The sequence below is a fragment of the Leptidea sinapis genome, chromosome 35 (genome assembly GCF_905404315.1).
Source record: "Leptidea sinapis chromosome 35, ilLepSina1.1, whole genome shotgun sequence".
NCBI lineage: Eukaryota > Metazoa > Arthropoda > Insecta > Lepidoptera > Pieridae > Leptidea > Leptidea sinapis.
The window spans coordinates 5,004,152-5,027,831 of NC_066299.1; the positions used below are offsets into that span (position 1 = coordinate 5,004,152).

Here is a 23,680-nt window from a genome sequence, read left to right on the forward strand (position 1 = left end):
GTTGATAAAGTGTTTTTAAAAATAATAGGCAAGTTTGGAATTGAAAATTATCTCTTGTCCTATTCCAGTTCCGGTTCCCGTTTTCGCTCCCGTTCCCAACATATTATATGAATCCAATCATCAATCTTGAAACACGGCTAAAGGATGTGCATATTTGAGTGAACAGACTATTATCGACCTTACGAAGGAATAAGTACCTACGTACCAACTTAATCCTAAAACGGAAAATTTCCAACATTCAAGGATCTCTTAAATTATAAACAAACAAAAACAACCTCGTTAAAAGCAAATGGTTTCAATCCAGAACAAACTCGAGGGTCTATTAATTTAAATATTTCGCTTTCATGATGTCGAAAAGTCGTTCGTTACCTAGGAATTTGTGTAATTTTGAACTTTATTTTAATGAGTGCGATGCTTCATTTAATTTCAAATGCGTTTTAATTTCACCGCACTTTATAAAATCCGCAGATATCTAAGCAATAGTGCGTTTAAACGAGCAACTGCAAACATTTCAAACGAACTAAATATTTTTTCAATGTTTCGCCAATCGCCGTGCATGATCTGTATAAATCGACTACATATACGAATCGAACAAATACAGCGTTGAGTATGTTATCAATACTAAAAAAATGTACGTACTTGTTTACTTTAAGTCTCTAGCAAGATTTTTTTTATATGCCGGTATGGTATATGTCCTGAAAATTTTTCCACGTCTTAGTGAATGTGCTATTAGTGCGTATACGGTAGTAAAAATATGCAGTAAATAGATTCCGACGCGACAACACACTTAACAAATTGACGGTATTCAAATTAGAAAAACTCAAACAACGACGTATTTTCAATAACGTAATGGATAAAGGTCTCCACTCTTGTCTTATCCGTTCAAGAAAAATAATTAAAAGATTAGATAGAGCTTAGATCATTTATACGTCTAGATAGACTCTGATAGCTGTGAAAACGTCAAAAAAAATTAAGGTTGACTTTGAATCTCTACTTTGAGCAATGCACGCACTCTAAACAAAGTGCCATACAAATCGCGAGTGTAAGACGTATCTTGTCACGTACACTAATACAGTCTAGCAGCAAGAGGCTCTAGACCTAGACGTAAAAATTATTTAAGATTTAGAGTTTAGATATCCTTTTGCCAGAACTCCTAAGACTCTAGAAGTACATAGTTCGCTTCAATTGTCTCAAACCGAATTCGGACCATCAAAAAGCCAAGATCGCTTACAAATTCAATCAAAACTTCTGCACGCGCCGGCGGACGTTTGAAAGCCCCATTAATTATTACAAAGGAACCACCTCACGACGTAAGACAAACAAGATTGCTCCTATACAAAAGCTCGAACGCAAACGGCAATCGTTCATTCACGCGACTTGTAGAGCTGATGCCGGAAAAACTATCTCTCCTCTTTCAACGTTTGTGAAGAGTCGCGCCGTCCCGCTCGCTCGGGGAAAGGGAAATGCGATAGGAGTTATTTGTTTTTACAGTCGAGCGGCGACGAACAAATTAGGTGGACAAACTGACGAGGCGGTCGAAGTGTCTATATGGCGCGCCAATTCACTTTAAATTGTTAAGACATTGTTCGGTTTTACGAATTCTTTTCCACATTTTTCAAAGATTCGCTGTTGTGGCTTTTTAAGTTTATGAAAGGCTTTTGTATTTTACATCACCTTTTGAAGTGAAAACTTGAATGAGACTGGGCTATGACTACGGATGAGGTCGACTCGACTCGACGAATTTAAGGACAATTACAACTATATATTATACTGCTGACTGCACATAGAAATAGTGCAGTCAGTTTAGGTAATATTAACCTCGCGTTGATGAAGTTTCCACTTCTGTCGTGTCTTATTAAGAACACACTGTTTTTATAATAGTATGAAGTAGAAAGATACAATGAGTTTCACTGTTCAAATCAATTCAATCAAGAATATACAAGCGCATTTTTTTTAATGAAAATAAGGGACGAGACGAACAGGACGTTGAGCTGATGTTAATTGATACGCCCTGCCTATAACAATGCAGTGCCGCTCAGAATTCTTGGAAAACCCCAAAAATTCTCAGCGGCACTACAACTGCGCTCGTCACCTTGAGACATAAGATGTTAAGTCTCATTTGCCCAGTAATTTACACTAGCTACGGCGCCCTTCAGACCTAAACACAGTAATGCTTACACATTACTGCTTCACGGCAGAAATAGGCGTCGTTGTGGTACCCATAATCTAGCCGGCATCCTGTGCAAAGGAGCCTTCACTGGTGGAATTGACTTATCAAAGGTAGTTAAATAGAGAAAAGTAGTGTAGAGTGGTTTCTGAATATATTTAAATGGTTACTTTGAGCTATTTTAAGAAATATAAAGTTACTCTCAACAAATGAATGAGTCATAAGTGAACAACAATTGTGTTAGTTACATTAACAGTCGACTCGTCGGCTTAAACGACTCAAATGCAAAGCAGACTGAACTTGCAAGGCTTCCTAATTCCACTATTTAATATTCCAGTTTTCACTTTAATGAATAATATATATAGAATTATTGAAGTTATACTTCTTTTAGCGCGATGGAGATAAATGATGAGAGTGAATTTTTACGATGAGCGCGCACACCGACACATGAATTCTACATCGTGAAGTTAGTTCTAGGTCGCATGAAAATCGATAACTATGTTCAAGTTGTATATTCTAGTATTTTTGTATTTAGAACACGTGTTTCGTAACAGTACAATTATACAGTGTGAATAAATTAATATTATTTTGGTGTTTTTATTAAATCAATTTCATATACGACGGTGATAGTATTTACCAACAATTTATTAGTATATCTATATATATTGAATATTAGTAATAAAACTGTAATAAGGGGTATTAAAACACGAATGTGGATGTATCTCACGAGGCGAAGCCGAGTGTGATAATAGTATCACATGAGTGTTTTAATACCTAATTATCAACAGTTGCATACAAGACTTTATCTACAACCATAATATGAATCCTCTAAAAGATTCTGAAACAGCTTACTGCTAATATTAAAACAGCCAGTCCTAGTAGTAACCTAATATCATCCATTACTGATTCTATACAAATAATCTAAGTATTAATGAAAGTATTATTTATTTTACTAGTAATTTACATTTTGTATAATGCAATAATTAAAATTCACTTGAATATTATGTATCTTCTTTTGGAAATTAATCGCTCATTTTTTGTAAACAAAACAGTAAAATATCGAAGAAAAATGGCGGGGATTCGAATAACTTACATTTTTTTACGGCGCGCGACGTTCTGGTGGTATGGAACGCTCGTAAACCAAAATGTTCTTTTTTGAAATTCATACAGATGCCACGCATCGAGCAACAAGAATGTGGCTGTCTGTTAAAACTCTTTGAGCATGAAGGTAATGAAAAAAAAAGATAGGAGTGTTGTTATGAAATTCAGTACAACATTACAACACTCTTTTGGGTGATGTAATTAATGGTTATTAGAACATTGGGTGTTTTAATGTTGGCAATAAGCTAACTGTTTCAGAATGTTTGATAGAGGATATTAACAAATTATATGTACAAATAAAAAAAAATAATTAATTTTCTATACTCGTTTATATTAACCTTAAATGCTGAGTGTTGATACTATCTTTGATCTTAACTATTTGTTAAAATTAGATTTATTATTCCATACGCCAAAGAAGCATAAATTCTAACGCGTGTACATAAGTACACGCACTCTTTTTTTTTCACTAACATTGTGTTTAAAAATAATTTTCAAAGTTAAAGTTGTTTAGAAGCAATGAACACTTTCGGGTGGGGAAAAGATGTTCAACATCTCGTCACCGGCTGCCTTTGTAAACTGACGTTTTGAGCGTATTCATTAAACAATTGTTTGACTTTTTTTGAATTGTTAATTCGTGTTACACTATGTATAAACCGTCGATTTACTTCGGTATCAACTATTTCTGACAAATTAAAAAATATTCAGGCTTTTTAGTTCATTTGAGTGGGCTATTTACGCATGAAGCCCTGCCTGGCCAGGCAGTCCCAGAAAGCTAGCAGCCTTTTCAGACTGCTGCAGGTGGAGGGGAGGTCGAGGTTTAAGAAACTGGCTGTCTGGTGAACTGGCAAAAGGCTGTCTTTGATGTCTATAAGTAGTTTAATAGATTATTATACAAATTGTCTAAAATTACAACCAAAATTTTTTAAAAACTTAAAATGTAGCTCTTTCAAATTTGTATTAAAATTTTATTTGTATAATAAATCCCAGAAGTGAGGGATATCACTTAGAATAGCAAATTGTTTAAATAGATTATTGATTAAGGGACATTAGCCAGTTAATAACTACAATTTTGCGCATTTTTTCTCTGTTACAGCCCAGCTATTCATTCATTATAAAATCAATTCTAATTTCAAAATCGTTTGATCTCTCTCCTTTTTATAGTAGTATCTAGTATATTAGAAATGACATCAAAAAGAATTCAACAGGAATCAATTTTGAGAAAAATAAATGCCTTTGTATGCCTTTTTTAAATTTGAGATAAATTACCCTAACCGAAAAAAAAGCATATTTAAAGTTAATCTTTGGTTATATCACATGCTATCTTTGACTGTCAAAATGAAAGCATTATATATAAATACGTCACTTTCTTTTTCATTTTGACAGTCAAAGATAGCATGTGATGTAATAAAACAATACCGATACGACCGAGCCTTGCTCGGATTTTTAAGAGAGTACAAAACTTGAACAAAAAAAAACTAATAGGACATCTGGATTTGAACTGGGGTCTTCTGCTTTCCGGATCATCCGACGTCTCATCTGAGCTATTACAGTCAATGTATATAGTGGCGAAATTTACCTTCTTATTTTAATGTTATTGTAGCTCTTTCTCATTAAAACACGGATAAAACTACATTTTTTTTTTAATTGAAACCTAAGTAGATCGATTTATCGCCCCTGAAATCCCCTGAATAGTTAATTTTATGAAAATCGTTGGAGCCGTTTCCGAGATTCAGATTATATATATACAAGAATTGCTCGTTTAAAGATATAAGATTAACTCTAAGGATACTTTCTGCAAGAAGCAGTTAATCAAGTAGGCCCCATGCTCGTCTGCTGTTGCACTCATAAACAATTAAAAGCGTGTGATAATTCACCCACCAAGGATTCGTATTATGTGTTACCTAATATTGTATGATGTATGGCGCATTAACACTACTGAATGTGTAACGCAGGAAGTGGAATAATTTAAATTCTTGCCGAACTACACAACAACGGAAATTATAAAGAACTTGTTTTGCGTGGGTATTTAACGTTTCCAAGTACCTACTGTTTTGTAGTTATTAAGACTTGTTTAATGTGAACTTTGTATTTCACAAGTATGTTTGCAATTAAAATGATTTAAACATATTTACCTTTTGTTATGGAAATAAGGGATGAGACGAGCAGGACGTTCAGCTGATGGTAATTGATTAATTAATACGCCCTAACCGTTAAAATGGAGTGACGCTCAGGATTCTTGAAAAACCCAAATATTCTGAGCGACACTACAATTGCGCTCGTCACCTTGAGTCATAAGATGTTAAGTCTCATTTGCCTAGTAATTTCACTAGCTACGGCGATCTTCAGACCGAAACAGTAATTTTTACACATTACTGCTTCACCATAATCCATACCCATAATCTAGCCGGCTTCCTGTGCTAAGAAGCCTCCACTGGTAAACTTGAGAATATAGTTATAGTGATAAATCATATATCAATCAATCAATAAAAATGAATAAAGATATGATTTCTTCATACTTTGTATGAACGGATGTAATAGAAAAAATAAAAAAAGAAAGTTACTGCAGACTATAAAATTAACAATTGTTTGAAAGTCATCACCAAAAAAGTACGACAGCAGCGCCGTCACACCAGGATCTTATCCCACAATGTCCCAATCTTTGTTTATTCCCAAAATCAAACACAAGCTTCCAGGTATTCGCGTTCTATCGTATTCTACGTTGCTTTGAAAGGAATGGAAAATATTTCGGAAATAATATAGGCATAACCAACTTAATGCTTCATTCAGTTTTTTACCTTCTAAAAACTTTCATTGTAACCCAATTACATAATGTACTACCATGTAATACAAGGCACCAAAATTGTATAAGTACCTAAATTAATAAATTTCATATAGGTACAATTTCATTTCAGTTCCAACAGCGACATGTATGTGTTCTGGTGTTCATCTATAATGTTATATTATGTTGAGAGGAAAACTAGGCGGACGAAACCGCGAATGCCCGCTGCTTGTAAATAATATAATGTTATCAATCGTAAGTATAACGGAACACACAAACCCGTCTCGCTCACAAACTTCCTGCATTCTACTCTCACTGATCCTCTGGTTGTAGCGTTTCCTTTCGATGGAGTTTTTTTTCAACTCGTTTTACTCGATTCTTACATCACCACGAACTGGACTAATTACTTGTTTTTGTTTTTATAGAGTACTGTTTACGTTTGGAAAAGCCCGTTGATCAAGTGGTATTGATTACACTGTGTCAAACAATAAGTTGTGGTTTCGATTACCGCAGATTTTCTAGATAGTGGGAAAGATAAACTAGTTATTACCGACAAGATAACAAACCATAGATTTTAAATTGAAGAGAATGAAGGATTGCACGTTTTGGCCATAGTTTGTGAATATCATCAGTAACCGAACAATTATTACTTAAAACGATCCGTTGATTGCTGAGTTGGACTTGGTTAGCAGGCTACATTACATAACCACATTTACATAGGCAATATGCATATTTTTATATATTTTTATTCGATAGCGTACATCGCGTTATCAAACGCCGCAAAGTAACCAAGAAATTAAAAAAAATCTAAAGTAGCCAACCGCCACGGACACCTTAAAATATGCCTGAGATTTTGCCGCGATTGGTGAGAACGAACAATGACGTCATAGTTCAAATAAGGGTTGATGACCTGGGCATATTAAAACCTACCGAGTACTACATGATGAGGAAGGCAATCATCCCCTAACTGACAACTGACTTTGTTATAGTACCTTTATTGAATATGTACGTACTTAATTAAATTAAAGTAAACTTTTTATACTAACAGGGTCATCTAGTTTAGCACCAGTTTACCCGCAAGATCAATTTCTCCCCTTATTCCATACACAAATAACTAAATATTACGTAAATGAGTATGACAACTTTATCCCTAAATACAGGCATGTCGTATAACAAAGCAACAGGGGTGTGTTGAGTCTAGCAGTGCGGATAGGCGTCGTCTGGTCTGGCGCCGGCCATGCCTATCCATTTCACTCATGTTCTACGGTTTTTATATTCCTTTTCGTTTGAATGCTTTGCTGCCCGGAAAGAACGTTTATATTTGCTATAAAATATTATGTGGGAGCGTTCGTTGTAAGGAAAATGTGCAGTTTTTATGTGCGACGATGACAATGGAAGATTTTTATTCGCGAATATTTTGCTACGGGATATGAAATTACCTACATCTGTTTTAATTGCTATTGCTACAAAATTATCACTTCAATTTCCACGGCTTAAATATAATATGAAATCAATATCAAATAAATTAACATTAATTCCACTCCACACTTTAGTTTTCTATTTGCATTGATTCAGTCAGGATCTTTATACATGATTTTAATTTTCGTCCTTCTGTGTGCGTAAGGTCTCAAAAAGATTAGCCAATTAATAAATTTTTGAATATTTTGAATATTCCAAAATAACGATAAAATCATGAGTACACCCTCGAGCTCGGGGCCCGGACCTACGAGCCGTATAGCTGCAACAGGGCAATAAACTTACCTACATCAAACCCCACACCGATACGCCTTACTCACTCATATTTTCCGTGCAAAAGTAGGATGCGCATGATTTTGATAATTTAAATGGAAAACAGATCATTTTGCTATTACTGGTATCTCCGTAACTTTATTAGTAAGTTACGGAGATAGTTGGAGCAATGTTAATCATTCGATCTTGATAAAAATTACACAAAAATTTATTTATTATATTGTATTTAACATGATATAGTTGTGTTAGTTTTGTAAGGAAAGTTTTATAATGTCTGTTAAAAATTAAAAATCCTTCTAATTCCGAATTAAAACTATGGCGATCTTGTACGGGTGGGGTAACATAGCTCCGCTCGATTCCTCAAGGCCGTTGGCTCGGTCCCCAACCTTAATACATTGAAACATAAAAATGAAAGAGCGCGTTTTATACAAATTGCAACTTGTATGTATAAGACATTTATTTACTCAAAAATAAAGCTTTAGAATTATTTTTGATGTCAGTTACGTTATAACTTCTACTGAAGCAAATTGAAATGGCACAAGGAGCTCACTCCATATTCATTAATCATTTTAGCTCTCTAATTAATTATATGAATACAAATATTTAACCCAGTTTAAATTAATGAGTTGTTTTTATACATATCGATAATTTTAAAACCTACTTAAATGACATTAAATCTTCTCAAACTAAACCCAATTTATAGACCGTACATCTTAGAGTTCTATAAAATAATCTACAGATAACTACAAAATTTTGGATTCATAGTTCGATTTTGTACACAACGTAAAATGTATTCAACTTTGAGGTTGGCGCAAATTGAAAAGCCAACTTATCTTTTATTTTGTATGAATTGGACAGGTTAATTGGAAATGGGTCATCGTTGGAATTGAATTTTTATTTAGGGAAGCAAACTAACGTAGTTTTGATTGAGTTCGGTTCAATAGAGATATAAATTATAAAATATTATGAAGCTTTTAAATGAATTTTATATAAACTTGAATTTTATTTAAATGGGTCGGATTTTATTTTATAAAATAATATAAAATTGACACACTTTTACACAAATTATCTTGCCCCAACCTAAGCATAGTCTGTTCTAAGGGTACAAGACAAGGATATATTTAATACAATAAACTTATGTGAACATACATAGAGTAAATACTTATAAACATCTATGACTCGGAAACAAACATATCATCACATAAATGGTTGCACTTACCGAGATTCAAATCCGGGACTTTAGCTCAGTAGGCAGGGTCACTAACAACTGCGCTATGGGTCGTATATCCGAAAGGGCAAACGGACCCATGTGGTGGGATTTGAAAATCCAATCACCCACGGACATTAGTAGTACCAGAGGTCAGGAGATGCGCAGTTGCTAGCTAAAAGCTAGAAGATCTCTTTCGCTTTCAACGCGTCAGATGCGTTTCATTTCGTAATCGTGATGTCCGATGGTGTAATTGGACTGCCTGTACTAACCTGAAGAACTCATTTGAGCACTCCTCGTGACATATGCGGTAGAAGATGCAGAGAGATCTGTACGAAACGCCCAAGAGTCGATGAGAATGACAAGAGATGACTACATCGTCAAGGATTCGAGTCGCTTCGTTTTATGCGGTGAGATTCTGACCCCTGGCGGGATAAAGGGAACAACAAAATGACATGATTTTATTACCCGGCGTTCAGTATTTACTTATTAAAAGTTGAACAGAAAGACAAACGAAAAATTCTTAAAATAGTTGATTTGTGTTCCTTCTTTAGTCATCCTCTTTCTTTCTTATTACTCTTCTCTCATTATACGTTACGCTTAGTAAGTCAAAGTATTCGTACAAATCATTGCACAATAAAGATAATTAGTTTTAAAAGTATTTTTTTGTATCAACTGTAAAATTTCATCAAAATGGTAAAAGTAACTTATATTTGAGAGACCCGCGAGAGAGAGAGAGTATTTCAAGTGGGTGATTACGCTTCTACCTTGTGGTAGAATTATTATTGTTAATTCGACGGCCACTTCCTGGACACCTGTTTGCATCAGGGAAATCAGTCAAAAGGAACAGCATCCATCTACAAGATGGACGCATGGGCAAACGTATTGCCTATTATCCCGAACAAAGAGAACATAACTAGGTACATATACTTATAACATCATCATCCCGAGCGAAACGTGAAATAAATTATAACATTCAAAGTCTGTCTCCATCGAGGCATGAAGTAAGGCTCCCGCAATTGTTCATACACGTTCAACTTTTGACAAGGATAAGCTCCACGATAAATTATAAATATTTAATTTATTGTTTCTTCAAAACTTGCCAGAATAATAACGGAAATGTTACAAAATACAACACAATTTATTGTAATTGAGAGGAATCGCAAATGGCAAAAAACGAAAGCCTTATGGATTCGTCATGTCTGCTATTTAAGATTTTCATAGAAAAATAGAAAAAAAACAATACATTTTTGGGGGTTACCCACACTTAGAAGTGAAACTCAAAAATTTTTTCATCAAACCTATACGTATGGGTCAAATCAAACCTATGGATAGGTCTTCGAAAACGATATGGATGTTTCAAATATAATTTTTTTCTAAACTGAATAATTTGCGCGAGAGACAAAATGTTAAAATGTCCAAAGTGGTAAGATGTGTGTATGTCCCTCTGTAACTTCTAAAATAAGAGTATTATAAAATTAAAAAAAAATATATAATGTACATTACCATGCAAACTTCCACCGAAAATTGGTTAGAACGAGATCTAGTATGTAGTTTTTTTAATACGTAAACCGCAATATACCTTATGTTGCAAAAAAATAATTTTAAGAATTTGTATGTTGGCTTGTGCACGTTAATCACGGGAATTTCTTAACCGATTTGAATCGTTTCATTCCAATCGCTTCACAAATAAACAATAAGTTAAATAAAAAAAATATAATAAAGAAGAGACAGAGAGGAGAGAGAACATAAGAGAAATTATAAGGAAATTGAATTAGCAATCGTTTTACCCGATACTTAATACTGTATGCTGATAAATTAATTCCAAACAAAAATTGGGTAGCACTAAACATATCATACATTGCTACTTAAAAATGCCCGAACATTATAAATTCTGTGTAAGAAATTAGACATTCATTAAATCTGTCACTGCGGCACAAAGTTAGGATGTTGAATCCAGAAACCTGCAAAGCTAATTTTACCTAATATGAATAAAGGATTAGTCTCGAGGGATCTCTAGTTAGTACATAGTGAGGTAGTCGCTTCAATGATTGCACCTTCGCTTGTGGCAAGGGGTCTTGTGAATTGTCTATAATCCAACCCTCTGCAGCGCATGAGCTCACATCAAAGGAAACATATCTGCACTACTTCAGAACGTAAGACTCGTGTGGGTTACTTAGACTTTATAATTACGAAATTTTTAGTACCTTGAAGCGCTTATAGCCTTAAAATGGGTAAATTTATATATCTCTATAGAGCTGTTATACTAAAAAGTATAACTTTGTTATTTTAAAGTCTTTAATTTCTAGGATTACTAAAAATTTCATTGACATACCAAAAATTATCAACGAGGCGGGGTTCGAAACGCTAAGCTATGCCGAGAATGCATGATGATTCACAAATTTTGGAAACTTTGTTTGTTTAACTGTCCAGTTGTGGCTTAGCAACCAAACCAAGATTTATGGAATAAGTAAACAGTTTCATAATACATTGTAGGCACTTATAATAAAATATTAATAAAACCTTAAAGGCCGGCAACGCATTTCTTGACACACCTGTTGTTGCGGATGTCCATGGGCGGTTGCCTCACCGCTCCCCATTCCGTGAGCTTCTTGCCCGTTTGCCCACTCTTATATAAAAAAAAATCCTATAAGGTATTCAACTCAAATTTTTAATAATTTAAATCAGCAACGTATTGTAAGACACTGTATCGAATTGACCTCCTGATAATATAATCGGCATTAACAAATGATAGTGGCCCACAAGAGTGCCAATTTTGATATGATTCCTACCGCTATAATTAGATCCCACTGCATCAGTCTTACTATGAGAAGTTTGATTGTTAAGCAAGCTCGACTATAGCTTGTATGTATCTCACTTAACCAATCATCTGAATTTTATTAAATTTGAAAAATGAAATTTATATTAATATGGCGATCGGAGATTTTTATTTTTAACCATTTCCTGCTTTTGGTATTTCTTAAACCGGTCTGTGGAACGATTTGGTGATCTCTGTTTTCAATCCATCTATGGGATAACGTATTGATATATTCAGCTTGCTATTTGTATGAACGTGGCAGATAAGCGCTTTCTAAACTGTTACGGCCGTTCACAATATACTATCTACAGATAGAGATAAATTTCTTCCTTCTACTGTCAGTGATTAGCTGTCAATAATCTGAAGCTATTAAGCCGATAAGAATGACTTATCGGGTATATTGGGACGCGTGAATTGCAATTTCCATACAAACTTCTATCGCTGGTAACCTATACGTCGTCCCATTGACAGACAGCGTGTACGGTTAAGGTGAGTTGCCGTCGATAAGTTTATTGGGACAGAAAAGTCAACGGTTGTTACGATTTTTATCTCAAATAAGAGATAGACTGAATATTTGGAAGGGCCGTTAGAAAATTAAGGTTGCCATATTGAAATGAAGACTCAAGATAGACAAAAAACAAAACAAAATCTAATGACGAATAGCAGAAGAACAGGATTCTAAATAATGTTATACTAGATCTAGGATATTGAAAGGATATTTAATACATTTAATTCTGGAATGAAACAAGGTTAATAATACATTTTGCAAAATAATATGATGAGTTTGTTTTAATTAATGTTACTAAAATAGTTCATCGAATTCCGCGCACTAAGCACTGAATCAGAATTATTTTGATGGGTTTAATAATGAATTTCACTCTGACCACAACTCATTCAGATACTGAACTGATTCTATAACATACGCGGTTTGATAATTATATTAATAATTGACTCTCCCGATTACATTCAAATTCATTATTTGAGTTCTTCGATATAATATTATGCTAACACGTAATCTATTTTAGCATATGCTATGTAGAGGTATTTAGCATATTCTTACATACATATCGTAGATGATTTATACACATAGAGAGATAGCTGTCATAGTCTTATGACAGCTATGAAAACGTCGAAAAAAATTGAGTTTGACAGTAAACGTCTATTTTGAGCAATACACGCACACTAACACTAAATGATATACAAATTGCGAGTGTTAGACGTAGCTTTTCACGCACACTAAAGTAATAAGCCTGGCCTGTTTTTATCGGCTATAGCAGGCTAATCTAAACGTTTAAATTATCTAAGATACATATAAATACAATAAGGTGTGTTGCACACACTCACACTCACCAATGTAGACATGGAACCTATTCTCAGTGTGATAGATAAATATTCACATAATGTTAATACTTGCTTAAACAGATACAAATGCACACATTGACTATTCGCGTCTCATTGGTTACCATGGAATGTTGATGGATATTTTTTTATGAAAATAAGTGACGAAACGATTACAATGCAGTGTCACTCAGGATTCATGAAAACCCCAAAAATTCTGAGCGGCACTACAATTGCTCTCGTCAACTTGAGACAAAAGATGTTAAGTCTCATTTGCCCAGTAATTTCACTAGCTACGGCGCCCTTCAGACCGAAACACAGTAATGTTTACACATTACTGTTTCACGACAGAAATTGGCGCCATTGTGGTGCCTATAATCTAGCCGGCTTTTTGTGTAAAGGAACCTCCCACTGGTTCCTGTGATTTCCTGCATGACAGGCTATGCCTAGTTCGGGGACTGTTCTGTTGTATGCGATAAAGTGTTTTTATCTAAATGAATATTTTTATTATTATGTACGTGTCATTATATTGATAGACATAACGTCCTACATTTCCTGGCATACCTAACTCCATGGGTTCTTGTTAAACCCTTTTATGCAAGCTATCTTTTTCTAAAAGTTGTCTTTACCGAATCATGGCCATTACAACTTCTTTAACTCCACGCTCACTGAAAATGAGTGTCTTAAAATTATGGCAAAAAATTAAACGAAATTTATATGTAGAAAAAAGTAACGCTCATCTATAAAAAAGGACGGATTTTTTTTTTTTTTGACTTTATAAATCCCAATTAAATCAATGATCCCCGTTACTCATACAGCATACATACTCCCTTACAAGCAACTTAAAAGCCGGCAATTACTCTCTCTCGGCAAACATTTTACCCCAGAATATGTTCTTAGGCGGTTGATTCACCATTCTCCATCACGTAAGCCTCACGCCCGTTGCCCCCTCTTATATAAAAAAAACTCTGCTCTCTATAGTCATAATATTATTGGCTTCAGCACCATTTATAATGTTTGTGAAAGCTTATTGAACCGGAGTGTTTGCCTATTGAATTTGGCAAGGTGTCATCGTGAATGTTTGACAAATTGCTTTTGGAGACCTTTCAAGTTATCAAGACAAGTTTTAGGGTCTGTTCAACCTCTACAGGTGAGTTATCATTCTCGTATCTGATAAAGTTAACGTGATTTGGTCCTGTGGAGAGGAAAGAAAAGGGTTTTTAGGCGAGGTCTAGAGTACCAAGATTTTAAGATGTGTTTATTCAAGTGGAAAAAGGCAGGAAAGCATAACAGTGCCATTTAAAATTCAGAATCAGTTCAATCCTTCTGAGACGCGTGTGAGATTTGTTTGAACAAATTAAGAAGTAAGAAGGCTTCATCTGTACCAATTAAAAATACGAGATTTGTACTATGTACTATGTGAACTGTGTGTGGCTGGCTTCATGTGTACTAACAGAAATACAAAGGTTAGAGCATTAAGTGCGAGTTACCTCTTCCTCAGTGGTGGCCGTGTTGACGGAGTCCATGCTCTGGCATAGCGCGAGCTCCATGTTCTTGTGGTGCGGCGAGGCGGGTCGCGGCGAGGGCTGCTGCGGTGGCTGCGTGGCTGCGGGCTGGCCTCCTCCCGGGCTCAGGCTCTGCAGGCTCTGCTGCGTCGCGAGGCTCTGTGCCTGCAGGTTTTGCGCTTGAAGGTTCTGCGCTTGGAGGTTCTGCGCTTGGAGGCTTTGCGCCTGTAAGTTCTGCAGCGATTGATGCGCCAGATTCAGCTGTTGCTGCACAATACTCTGTTGCACAATGCTCTGCTGCACTTTTATGTGCTGGTGCACCGCGAGCTGGTGAATCGGGTGCAACTGCGGAGCGTAGGGGGGCGAGAGCCGCTGGCGCTTCACGTGTGCTCCTTGCAGCGCCTCGTGCAGCCGCTTCACCGGCAGCGGACTCTGGCCGAGGTTATCCACGGCGGAGGCGGGGCGTGCCGGCCGAGTCGCGTGACTCAGGCAAGCACTCGACACTCGACTGTTCGGCGCCGGAGCGTGCTCGCTCGCACTGGCAACACGCGCGTTACCGCTCGCACCGACTATCAGAACAGATCTGCTTTGCTTCAGAGCTTCAACACTGATCGATCGTGCTTCACTTGGTAAACAATCCTGAAAAGAAAGAGACAAACTTGAAATCTTTTTCTGTATAGGTTCGACTGTAGACGCGACTGTCCTCAATTTCAGTACATGCTTGATTCATTTAACTTTCATAATGATCGTGGGGTTTTGTTCTTTTGGAAAAGGTGGAGGGCACCGCACGGACCGATAGTATGTTATCGTAGTGAGAGAGTGCCGTGATGAGTGCTAATTGAATTATCCAAGAAATGAGGGTGAGAAATCCTTTGGCAGCGAACATCTACTACTTACTACATGATAATCACCACCGATCTGTAGAGAGTTTAACAAATAAATGATAATAAAGAACTATTAAATTATAAATAACATCATGAAATTCATATAAAAATGAAAGCAGCTCCTTGTTTTTTAAATGTTTAAAATATAATAATTAATTATAAATAAAAAAAACGTACAATTGTAATCTTTGAAATATTAATATTTATAAATTATATAATTAATTTTTAATTTATTACGTAAAGAAGAAAGGCATAAAAAGGTAACAGTATAATAAAAGTAAATATTAAAAAAACAACGTTTGTCCTGTCCATCTTAGTGTGTCCGGCATATTGAATTTAGTGTAAATGTCTTTTGTATTCTTATCATCATCATACGAGAGCATCAAAAATAACTAACCCGCTATATTTGAGAGTCGGCCATTTTGAAATTAGAGTGACGTCACTTAATTTGCACTAAATCATGCATTTTTAACCAAACTATGTATGAGAAATTTCAAATATATTGAACAAAACTTTTTTAAAATTATGTTGCAAGATTAGACCCACACTTTAAGTTTAATAGAAGCTTAAAAAAACAATGCGATGACGTCACTTTTATTTCAGAATCATTTTTATTAATAATGCCCTGTTAAATAAATATTTATATCTGAGTTTGTTGCGCCCGTTCTTTGAAACCTAAGCCATTCATTTTGGAATGGGTGGTAGTTTCGGCCTTTCAATAAGTGATGTCACATCCTATTTTGAATAAAAATATTTGAATTTGAATTGGCATCCAAACCAAATAATGTTAATATACTAAAATACAATAATTTGAGACTCCCTTTGTTATAAACGGTATAATTGAGTCAGCTTATGTATTCTCACATGAATTGCAACACATGGTAGTAACCACCACACACAGTTAGTCATCGCAATAAACACTAACTATTAAAATTATTATCTAAATTAAAGTCAACAATGACATCACTTTGAATACCAACCGCTCCTTATAAAAATAAATGTGATACTATAAAATATTTTTAGTTATTTTATATTATATGCCATCATTATTGTATTTATGGTCTCTATGATATTATATAAGCATTAAAATCGTCTATAACTTCTAGTTTTCCATGATCTCGCAATATAATAATTCTTTCAGGATGTTGTTGGTTCTCCCGCGGTACTGTATTGCATCAGGTATGTTTGCGGATGCACACGTGGATGACTTTTTATCAATCATCCGCAAACGGACAGCCTCACTGATGCGTAGGGTTCGTGCGAGTATTAACAATATCCTGATGGTTAAAGGTATATGTAACACCCATGTACCTGGTGCCTCAAAACAACACAGATTTATGAATTAATTTAAATCAAATATAATGTTCAAATGTTTTAATAATTTTGCTAATTTTTAATTTCATCACATAGTTTTAAGTATTACTCAACTAACAATATATGGATTTATAATGCTCTGAAATAAATGGTTTTTATTTTATTTATTTTTATTTTAGTACTAGCTGACCCGGCAAACGTTGTTTTGCCATATAAAGTATAATTCACGCGATAGTTTTATAAGTAATAAAATATTGCCTATATTATAGCCTGTACATCATTTTGTTCTATTGTCAATCAATTTTTGCGTGCGCTGCAAAAACAGGTTTTCGATTTTACACCTTGTGTTACAAAATAGCAATTTTATTACGGATCCCTAATTTTGAAAAAAAAACATAGCCTATAGCCTTCCTCGATATATGGACTACCCAACACTGAAAGAATCATTCAAATCGGACCAGTAGTACCAGAGATTAGCGCGTTCAAACAAACAAACACTGCAGCTTTATAATATTAGTATAGATTAATATAGATAATTTGATTGATGTAAAAATCTTCTAAATCTGTTGCTGCCATTGGTCATTACTCTATACAAGTATACCTACATAAATTTGAAGTGTTTGATTGTAATATAAAAATTACAGTTTTATACTGTCAGTATAACAATATTCACTATGATATTCCTACCAGTATACCAATTTTTAAATTCTGAATTGATTTTAACGGGGCTTCACTGACATAGCCATTGTAATGGACAGGGCGTATCAAATACCATCAACCGAACGTCCTACTCGTCGCGCCCCTTAATTTCATAAAATCCACGCGAGCGAAGTCACGTGCAGATGTGCAATAAAAATGATACAGCTGTCACTTGTCAAGAAACGGTGGTTCAAGGCCAACGAGAATATATTATCTGCATCTGACACCATATTAGTACCTACAAATATATTCATCGTGGGCGGAGCTCAATAGACAAACACGTCTGACTATTCATACTACGAGTATAAAAAAGTGTTAAGGCCGGGTCTACATAGCGAACGACGCCGAAATAAACCACAGAAGGAAATAGAAAGAGTGTGTGTAGCGAGGCAAGAGTAAGAGAAGAGACACTTCTCTAGAGGCTATTTGTCACAATTATTTTAACTTAAGACCAGTTTTAAGTTATTTTTATATGAAAACTAGCTGACCCAGCAAACGTTGTGTTGCCATATAAAGTAATAAAAAAATTCAATAATTAGAATTTTTAGGTTATAAAAATATATGACGACGGGTATAAAAATATAGGTCTGAGACCTACCAAATATATCATATATAAAATCTATCGTACCACAATAATCATAATATTCGATTGCTTTATTGCAACTCTGTTGCGTGTCTGTGGATGGATTAGAATAATATTAAAATCGCGATATAAATGTAAGTGTTGATCGTAGATAGGTGAAATTTTGAAGTTGTATGTATTTTTTAATGCTGAATCATAATTAAACAAATTTCAAAAAAATAAAAAACTGGGGTGGACCACCCTTGATATTTAGGGGGATGAAAAATAGATGTTATCCGATTCTCTACCCTAGCCGAAATGCACGCTAAGATTGACGAAAATTGGTCGAGCCGTTTCGGAGGAGTTCAATTACGTACACCGTGACACGAGAATTTTATATATTAGATATGTGACATATAATCTCACGCGTAGTCATTTATTGAATTAGAGAGTTTGTTTGATAGATCACAAGATTTGAATGAAAGAGAATTGTGAGCAGCTAAAGATAGTGCCGTGGCTAATGGAGTTGGAATCCTCTAGCTTGGTCTCTGGGAAATAGTTTATTCTTGATGATGGAAAGAGGTGGACTGAGATGAACCTATAACTTATCGTCTCCGTCACCGCCGCCCACATTCTCTTGCAACAACAGAGGAATCTCAGGAGCGTTACCGGCCTTTAAGAAAGGTGTACCCGCTTTTTTTGAAAATACCCATGTCGTATCGTCCCGGAAACACCGCACAGTTAGTTTTCATATAACAACGCAAAAATCTTGTATAACTTTATCCACCAATTACAGATCACGCAGAGACAAAAGCTAGTTAGTTCTAAATAAAGTTGATAGAAGAGTCATAATTCTAATTCAGGAACAGCTGTTAGTTCTGTCTGCCCGCGACCATTATTGACCGAGTCCACACAAAAATCGTCGCCGTGTGTCATTTAACTGCACGATTATTTCCCGCTCGCTTCTATCTTGAGTGAGTATAATAAATAATAACTACAAACCCAAGATGTGCAAGATGTCTTTAATTTTATTGACAACATCTTTTAATTACTAAATCGCCTTAGCAGTGGAAGGCTTCTTTGCACAAAATGCCACATAGTGGATACCGTAGCGGTGTTATTTTTATTTTTTTATTCATTTATTCCAGTAGCCTTTACAAATTTCATAAGTACAGTCTGCCAAACTACGTAAGTAGTTTGTCGGCAGCAGCTTTCGTGGAAAGATAATACTACTTACCTACAATAAAACAAAATCTACATTATTAACCTAAAACTACTATTAAACCTAATGTACAGCATTAAACTTATATCGTATTTGTAAATTAACACGGCATAATAAAGTTAAAATTATAAATAAATTGTATATTAAATAAACTTAACATTATTTGTATTTTGTGTATTTTACAGCATCGAAGCAATATTGTTTGAACAATAAGGTACTTTGGTTTGGAGGGTAGGTACGAATACTTAATAATAGATTGGTATTTGGGAAACTTAAATTTACACAGCAAAACCCTATCAAAATCCAAAACTTGATCACAAATAGTGGGAACCGTTTACTTACTTCGATACATTTTTAGGTGCACAAGAGTTCACCGGGATTATCGTTTTAGCCGCACTGAATGTCCTCTAACATCAATGCTTTTAATTAAATTCTAGTAGTACACTAGCATAGAATATTTACCTTTACCAATAATTAATCTAACTTAAGATTCAATTATAGGTTTGAAATATCCAACGCATTATTTTATCGATATAAAATTAGAGATTTTTCCATCATCAAAAAGTCTTTACTGAGCATTTTATCCCACAACTACAGTTATGAAAAAAAATTAACAGAATTTAAAGCATTATATTATGTATGAACTGATAAATGATCATAGATTTTGTCCAATTGTCCCTTTCAGTAATTAATAATTAATTAATTCATAAATAATTAATTGTAAACAGAATTCAAGGAATATTAGATGAAATCTAACATGCTCGATTTTCGAGACTTTCAGCCTTCCAGCTTTTAAGTATATTTAAAAACTTTCTATTCCAATATATTCTTGGACCATTCGTCCTTCTTATCTACATATATGATATTCCTAATCTTATGGAAAAAAGGCTTTAAGGTAGTTTGCGGATGACATTTCACTGGTAGGTATTCAATATGAAATTAAACCAAGTTATATCGTGTACTAGTTAAGCACTAAAAAAAGAAGAAGCCTTCTGAAATTCTTGCTACCGTTCATCTCAGGTCTGAGGCATTCATTTCCGCATGGGTAGTAGTTTTTGACTTTCAATAATTAATTTCATATCTTATTTTGGATAAAAATATTTGAATTTGAAAAATTCCCGTGTTACATCGGTATTGGCATACACATATCCCCTTATAATATATTACTAATTTTATATTAAATTTACTCGTACATACGAGTTATGGTCGTTCTGTTGAATGTTGTACAACTGTGGGCGTTATAATATGCTTAGGTTGGCCGGCGCCGTCTTTGTTTACGACATTAAATCTCTACATTATTAATTGGACCCATGAATCTCAAATGTTAGCACTCTTCACAAAAATAAAACTCTTTGTGATGTTATTAATAGTATGTATTCTGTGGACTCGAAATTCGAATGCTTATAAAACAACTAGCGACTCTAATTTACACTATTTTTTCCCGCGATAGATATTTGAATTGCTAAAGCAAAGATTAAAGGATAGTTAGCAAACAAGTACTTAGTAACACGAATAACCCTAGGGCCTATCACTTTAACAACAAAAAGGGCTCACAACAGATCCAACGATAATGCAAAGACAAATAAACAACCATAAGAGACATTTTAGTTCAATAATATTAGCATAAGGCGACACATTTTTTCTAAAGGCACATAATTGGCTCTACGATAAAGTACTTAAGTATTGTATCAAGTTAGCTATATTATATTATATTAATAATAATATCATGATTGCGTTAGTTAAATTTTAACCACAGGTAGCCCTGAGCATATAAAGGAACAATTTACCACTCATATTTTATCCAAATGTAGTAGATGTAGTCTTTAATAAAATTCGACATCCGAGGCATCCACGGGATATGTTGACTCACCAAATTCTGGCACGAGACTTGAGCCTGGAATCTCTCCAGTACACTCAATAAAAATCATTACATTCGGATAATTATGCATTTCAACAAAATAACCCCTACTTCAATAAATTTTCACCTTAAATTTTTACATTACCTGCTACAAAGTTATATAAGTGCTAGCTTCTACCCGCGACTTCATCCGCGTGCAATAGTCACTTTGGACAGCATTGTTTATTTTTGAATATACTCTTATACTTTACAAATAATAAACATGGAAACTGCTGTTGTTAAAACATTTTTATAAGCTACAAACTATAGAACTTTTATCCCCCTATTTCATCCCCACACAGGTGTAAATTTTAAAAAGCATATGTATATTTTTATTTTTTATCCAGTGCCTAAATACAAAGTTTCATGATGCGAACTGTCATACGTACTTCCCCCCTATTTAAACCCCGCCAAGCCTTTTATTCGAGATAAAAGGTAGCCTATGTCCTTTCCCAAACTCTTGTCTATCTCTGTACTAAATTTCATCAAAACCAAACTTTAGCGTAACAAACTTACATTCACATTTATAATATTACTATAGTAGGGATTAACATCGAGCTGGCATCGTAATTAAACAACCTTCGAACATAATTTGTTTCTAACCTAGCTCTATTATGTTCAACTAGGAACCTCAATAACCGCGTACCAAATGAGATATCTATCGGCGTTCAAGGTCACTTGTTGCTCGTGACTAACAAAAAGCTCAGCTCTCATACAAGTTGGCTTGTACATAATTATAACACGTTCACTTATTTCCCATAATAAAACGTGATTCAATCTAAATTTAAAAATGCAAGCCAAGGAACAGTGGGCAATTAACACTGAGCTGCACTTCAACTTGTACTGTTTTCACACAGAAAACTGTAGAATTAATTATTGTATATTTGCATTTTCTCTGCATAAAGTGGGGTCACCACTCACCCACTATGAAAGTAAATTCACTAGAGACCATTGTTTGTTTCAATAATGAGCTGTGTTGCGAGCAAATTCAAACCTAAAAGGATAAAACCTCCCACACACTAAACCTTGAATGATTCATAATAATCTAGTACATAATATTATAAAACAAAGTGCTACGCCGCGTCTATCGGTCTGTTCGCGATAAACTCAAAAACTACAGCACCGATTTTCATGCTGTTTTCACCAATGGATAGCATTGTTCTCGAGGAAGGCTTTAGTATACAATTTGTTAAGTTTTTCTATACAATAACCATATTTGTTTGAGATGTCAGACAAAATAAGCCGTCTGGGAGCTTTCGACGTAAACGCTGTCCCCTTTGAGATGTAACAAAATAATGTATGCTGGAATTGTGTATCTTATATAAGTCTGCAGAAAGTCCGCGATGGCATAATATGTCTATCTTTAAGGATAACATACTATTTCCATGTTAATATTTAAAAAAATTAGCAATTATGAAGCCGTAATGTAAAAGCTGTTTATACAAATATGATATTGATCCTTATTTTCAGATTTCATTCAAACTTCGTGGAATTATCGCGGACCGATGACAATTAATTTGGTATTTATATATTGGTAATAAGAACATAAAATTATTCCAGATTTTAATTTGCAAAATAAGATTTTTGAAAATTTATGAAATTTTTTTCATCTATCATCGATAAGGCAGGAATTGATATTCATTTAAAATTTCAACCATTTTTTCAACCAAAACGTGTTTTTCAGTTTTTTCTTTAATTTAATTTTCATTATATTACTACATACTAAAAATCATTCAGGAATACATTATTACACATTTCCGATAGTCTTAGCCTTTTTTTTTTCTATTGACAGAACAGCGTCCGTCGTACTAGTAATAATATACGTACTTACTATTAGCACATTGATAAATCATAGTTAAAAATAGTTTATATTTTAATAATTTCAATTGAGTTGAAGGCAAAAATAAAGTAGGTATGCATTTGAATTATTTATCAAGACATTCTTAAACCAGAAAGTAAAGTCTGTATATGGGTCAGATGAAAACAGTCTCTAGCTTTCATAGTCAAGCTTCGTTTACTTGAAGCTAAAACTTTAAAATTCAACAGCTTACAAATTCTACTCAAACGAATTTCCTGTAAGTTGTTTGATTAGAATTCGTGCTTATTTAATTCTTAATGAAGCCCTAATACAAATGAATATGTATATTTGAAACTAACAAAACCGACAGACGTTGTTTTGTTCATAATAAAAAAAATTGTGGGTGGATTATCGTAAAATCCGTTCTTAGCTGACCTCTACTCGACGAAAGGAGTATTCCTACCAAATAATCAAGTCTCTACGCCTTATGGTTCCAGAGATATCGTGAAGAGTGACTATATACGTGGAAATCTCTTATATAATATATTATATGTATATATTACTGAACGTTCATTTAATAGAAAACTGGGTTAGGAAATTCGTATGAAACACGATTGTATTAATTTTACGAACTGATGAA

At 34.4% G+C, this 23,680-nt stretch overlaps 1 protein-coding gene across 2 annotated transcripts in view; it reads right to left on the reverse strand.

The window, feature by feature from the left end:
• LOC126975356 (protein couch potato-like) overlaps positions 1-14,720 on the reverse strand; it is a 225,011-nt gene extending 210,291 nt beyond the window's left edge. For both annotated transcript variants that reach the window (XM_050823209.1, XM_050823208.1), the window contains exon 1: positions 14,650-14,720. In XM_050823209.1, coding sequence (XP_050679166.1) covers positions 14,650-14,709 — 60 coding nt within the window. In that variant the 5' untranslated portion in view covers positions 14,710-14,720. The remainder of the gene's footprint in view (positions 1-14,649) is intronic.
• Between the last annotated feature and the right edge of the window lie 8,960 nt (positions 14,721-23,680).